The sequence below is a fragment of the Montipora capricornis genome, chromosome 8 (genome assembly GCF_036669925.1).
Source record: "Montipora capricornis isolate CH-2021 chromosome 8, ASM3666992v2, whole genome shotgun sequence".
Lineage (NCBI taxonomy): Eukaryota > Metazoa > Cnidaria > Anthozoa > Scleractinia > Acroporidae > Montipora > Montipora capricornis.
In genome coordinates, this window is record NC_090890.1 from 23,411,227 (window position 1) to 23,416,226 (window position 5,000).

The window sequence follows — 5,000 nt, forward strand, 5'->3', positions numbered from 1 at the left end:
AACAATTCCTATTCACTGTTACTTTGACATGTAGACTTGAAGACCTCAGTAACTCACTTCACCTGACATAAGCAATCGACAATCACCGATCAGTTTCACAGTCACTCCATCATAACATGGGCTCAAACAGCTAGCTATCTGCAGGAAGCTGAAGTGACTCGGTGAATGCAGACATTATTTAATTCAAGTATTAGCCAAAGCATTTCGAGTGAAAATATCCACTCTGGCAACCGTTTATAAAGCCATTTCTTTGTGAAGAACGTACCTGCTCCTTTCGACAAATTCCTGATTAAAAACATGTACAAAGTACAGCGATTCAGTCATTGAAGTTATATTTAAACAGCACTTACCATTCTTTTTGTGTTTGAGCTCCCCAAATTCGAAGGTGACATCATCGCCAATTAGCACAAATGGCGCCCAGTATTTTATGGCCGAATAATTCTTTGTCTCCTGAAGAGATTTCATGGCATGGTGAAGAGCTGTACTTGCACTTTTTCTATCTGCCAAGTGTTGGTAGAAACTCTCCATGAACATCCAGGTCGCTTCATCGTCGATTGCCCAGAGTGACACCAGAACAGACCGGGCACCAGCATACAGGAAAGCCCTGGCTATTCCCACAATACCCTCAGATTTTACCTCTCCCTGGCCACTATGACAGCAACTAAGCACAACCAGTCTTGCCTGAAGGCGAACTGCTTGGACATCGCTCAACGATAACATATAATCTTCCTCTTCGGGGATCTCAGATGTGCGTTCGGGATTTGGGGCCAAAGCAATTTCTCCAGATCTGTCATCCCCATGTGCAGCAATGTGGATTAAGGCAACTGACTTCATTCTTTTCAGCACCTCAGCTTTGGTTGCATTTTTTCCTGTAAGAGGCACGGTCTGCAGAAGCTTTCCAATTATACCCACCTCTTTTTCCGCACAAGGCAGCTGTCCATACATGGGTTCACCAGTCCCGTAAGTGACTTCGCTCAAGCACGGATCGCCTACAAGCAGTGCTTCATTCTTACTTTGGAAGTTGTCAGGTGCCATAGTGATCAATTTTAAAGCAGTCAGCGAGGGAATCACACGGATCCTGACAGAGTCACTCATTGCAGAAAAAGGAGCCAGGCAAAAGTGTCCATCAGGAACAAACACTAAGTCATCACCCTGGATCAAGTCCGCTGTAGGACTGACTAGGACATCATACAAGGGCTGGAAAGAGTGCACAGAGAAGCACAAAGACTGAAAGGTTTCTTCAACACCTGCCCTACTGCTCGAGAAGTCGCTGCTTTGTCTTTCAAGTGAACGATCCTCGCATCGCACAACAGCCCCTGCATTGATCTGGTCTAAAGTACTTTTCATCAGAGACTCGGCAGTTCCATTTTCGATTTTCTTTTGTCTAAAATTTATCCCGATATCATCTGTTAGCAACCAGAAGCTGATCGTGTTCCCTTCAAGTGCTGTGAAAACAGTTTGTGAAGGTAGATCTTTCATAATCAAAGAGATAGTTACCTTCACCATAGGTTTCCCATCAACGTTGTATTGCATCTTTAACATGTCTGCCAAAGCCTGTGCTCGTCCTTGCTCAGCAGCATACAAAGCTTCATCAACCTCTCCACTCTTCAAGAGTGCTGTCCACAGAGCGGTGTACGCAAACCCCTTTGTGTCACGAAAGCTTATTTTCCATGCATCCTCTGACTGAAGAAGACACCTAACTTCATCAAAATAATAAATACTTAGACGATAGTAATTAAGAGCTTTACTCAAAGAGCCAAAAAATTCATGAACAAGACCAATATGATAACATGTAATTGCCAGCCCTACTGGGTCCTCCGTTTCCTGGCAAATACTAAGACATTGATGGTGGTACTCTATGGCTTGCTTGAAATTACCAAGACGTCGATAAGCGTTGCCAAGATTGTCATAAGCTTTTCCTTCTCCGGCCCTGTCCCCTACCTCTTTTGCAATACTAAGACATTGCTGGTAGTACTCTATGGCTTGCTTGAAATTACCAAGACCTATATTAGCGTTGCCAATATTGCCATAAGCTCTTCCTTCTCCGGCCCTGTCCCCTACCTCTTTTGCAATACTAAGATCTTGATGGTGGTACTCTATGGCTTGCTTGAAATTACCAAGATTTTGATAAGCACTGCCAAGATTGCCATAAGCTCTTCCTTCTCCGGCCCTGTCCCCTACCTCTTTTGCAATAGTAAGATGTTGATGGTGGTACTCTATGGCTTGCTTGAAATTACCAAGACTTATATTAGCGTTGCCAAGATTGCCATAAGCTCTTCCTTCTTCGGCCCTGTCCCCTACCCCTTTTGCAATACTAAGATCTTGATGGTGGTACTCTATGGCTTGCTTGAAATTACCAAGACTTTGATAAGCGTTGCCGAGATTGCCATAAGCTCTTCCTTCTCCGGCCCTGTCTCCTACCTCTTTTGCAATACTAAGATGTTGATGGTGGTACTCTATGGCTTGCTTGAAATTACCAAGACTTTCATAAGCGTTGCCGAGATTGCCATAAGCTCTTCCTTCTCCAGCCCTGTCCCCTACCTCTTTTGCAATACTAAGATGTTGATGGTGGTACTCTATGGCTTGCTTGAAATTACCAAGACTTTCATAAGCGTTGCCGAGATTGCCATAAGCTCTTCCTTCTCCGGCCCTGTCCCCTACCTCTTTTACAATACTAAGATGTTGATGGTGGTACTCTATGGCTTGCTTGAAATTACCAAGACTTCGATAAGCAATGCCAAGATTGCCATAAGCTCTTCCTTCTCCGGCCCTGTCCCCTACCTCTTTTGCAATACTAAGACGTTGATGGTGGTACTCTATGGCTTGCTTGAAATTACCAAGACGTCGATAAGCGTTGCCAAGATTGCCATAAGCTCTTCCTTCTCCGGCCCTGTCCCCTACCCCTTTTGCAATACTAAGACATTGATGGTGGTACTCTATGGCTTGCTTGAAATTACCAAGACTTTGATAAGCATTGCCAAGATTGCCATACGCTCCTCCTTCTCCGGCCCTGTCCCCTATTTCTTTTGCAATACTAAGACATTGATGGTGGTACTCAATGGCTTGCTTGAAATTACCAAGACTTTGATAAGCGTTGCCAAGATTGCCATAAGCTCTTCCTTCTCCGGCCCTGTCCCCTACCTCTTTGGCAATACTAAGACGTTGATGGTGGTACTCTATGGCTTGCTTGAAATTACCAAGACTTCGATAAGCACTGCCAAGATTGCCATAAGCTTTTCCTTCTCTGGCCCTGTCCCCTACCTCTTTTGCAATACTAAGATCTTGATGGTGGTACTCTATGGCTTGCTTGAAATTACCAAGACTTTGATAAACAATGCCAAGATTGCCATAAGCTTTTCCTTCTCCGGCCCTGTCCCCTACCTCTTTTGCAATACTAAGATGTTGATGGTGGTACTCTATGGCTTGCTTGAAATTACCAAGACTTCTATTATCGTTGCCAAGATTGCCATAAGCTCTTCCTTCTTCGGCCCTGTCCCCTACCCCTTTTGCAATAATAAGTTGTTGATGGTGGTACTCTATGGCTTGCTTGAAATTACAAAGACTTTGATAAGCGTTGCCGAGATTGCCATAAGCTCTTCCTTCTCCGGCCCTGTCCCCTACCTCTTTTGCAATACTAAGATGTTGATGGTGGTACTCTATGGCTTGCTTGAAATTACAAAGACTTTGATAAGCGTTGCCGAGATTGCCATAAGCTCTTCCTTCTCCGGCCCTGTCCCCTACCTCTTTTGCAATACTAAGATGTTGATGGTGGTACTCTATGGCTTGCTTGAAGTTACCAAGACTGTCATAAGCATTGCCGAGATTGCCATAGGCTGCTCCTTCTCTGGCCCTGAAACCCACTTCCTTAAAAATGGCTAATGCTTCTGTGTAATTTGTTATGGCCTGATTAAAGTCAGCTGTGCCCTGATAGTACCTACCAAGATTGAAATAAGCCAAACCCTTGCCTTGTCTGTCTCCCTTCTTTCTTGCAACGCTAAGCTCTTGCATATGCCACTCCAAAAGGTCCAACTTTTTATCCACCATTGTTGATAATCAAAACCAGGAAGTTTTTCTGAGAAATCTGGGGTGCACCTAGAACATAAATGAACGAAAAGACAATGGGTTCAATGCTCTGAGTACAGGATGCTAAACCGGCACAGCAAGATTAATTGAACAGTGAAGGAATAACTATCTTAAGCCAGTATTTCAAAAGAAAAATGCCTTTCTTCATCAGGGTTTCCCAAGGAATGATTTCGGCTAATGGAGACAGTTGTTACAGAATAAATACTTGGGCATTTAACAGACTAAGAGCGTTTTATACAATAATTATCACAGAATATTAAAAATAGAAATTCTATTAAGTAAATGAGGGAAAAACAGCCTATAGAAAAGCGATAGCATCTCATTTCATCTTTCTTATCGACAGCTAATTAAAAGTTCCTAAGATATGCTTCCCTGGAAGGTAATTTGCTGCCGGTATGTAGCTGACACCAAAAAAACAGGAGGGGATGCCATTAAGAGTGTAATATTCAATTTTTTGAAATTGGCGTCAAACTCATAATTTTTTATTTAATGTCTAAATCTATCCAATGTCGGAATTGCTTGTTTTTTCATCACAATTTTTATTGTCTGGATACCCGGTTACTCCCTGTATTTTGATCCAGGAACTTTGAATGAGCTAATTCAATTGCTCACACGTTTCCATTGAGAAAGGCTGCTCATCAGGACAGAATTGGCTGTTTTTATACTAGGGATGCATAGTCCGGCCATTCAAATTATGCTTTTCCCTCTCTTTCTCCATAAGCCAAAATCATTCCTTGGGAAACCCTGATGAAGAAAGGCATTTTCTTTCGAAAATTTGGCTTAAGATAGTTATTCCCTCACTGCTCAATTAATCTTGCTGTGCCAGTTTAGCATCCTGTAGTCAGGGCATTGAAACTATTGTGTTTTCGTATTTCTCGGCGTTGTTTAAAAAAGTAGGTACGCAATGCGTACATGTG

General features: G+C 42.9%; 1 protein-coding gene across 18 annotated transcripts in view; it reads right to left on the reverse strand.

The window, feature by feature from the left end:
* Nucleotides 1–5,000, reverse strand: part of LOC138059176 (tetratricopeptide repeat protein 28-like) — a 52,022-nt gene that overhangs the window by 15,971 nt on the left and 31,051 nt on the right. For 17 of the 18 annotated variants that reach the window (XR_011134180.1, XR_011134177.1, XR_011134178.1 and 14 more), the window contains one exon: nt 1–4,092. This exon is cut by the window's left edge. Coding sequence is in view for 11 of the 18 variants with exons in the window: in XM_068904719.1 (XP_068760820.1) it covers nt 235–4,044 (3,810 nt within the window). In the remaining 7 variants the exon portion in view is untranslated. The remainder of the gene's footprint in view (nt 4,093–5,000) is intronic. The other variant, XM_068904722.1, reaches the window with a different exon arrangement.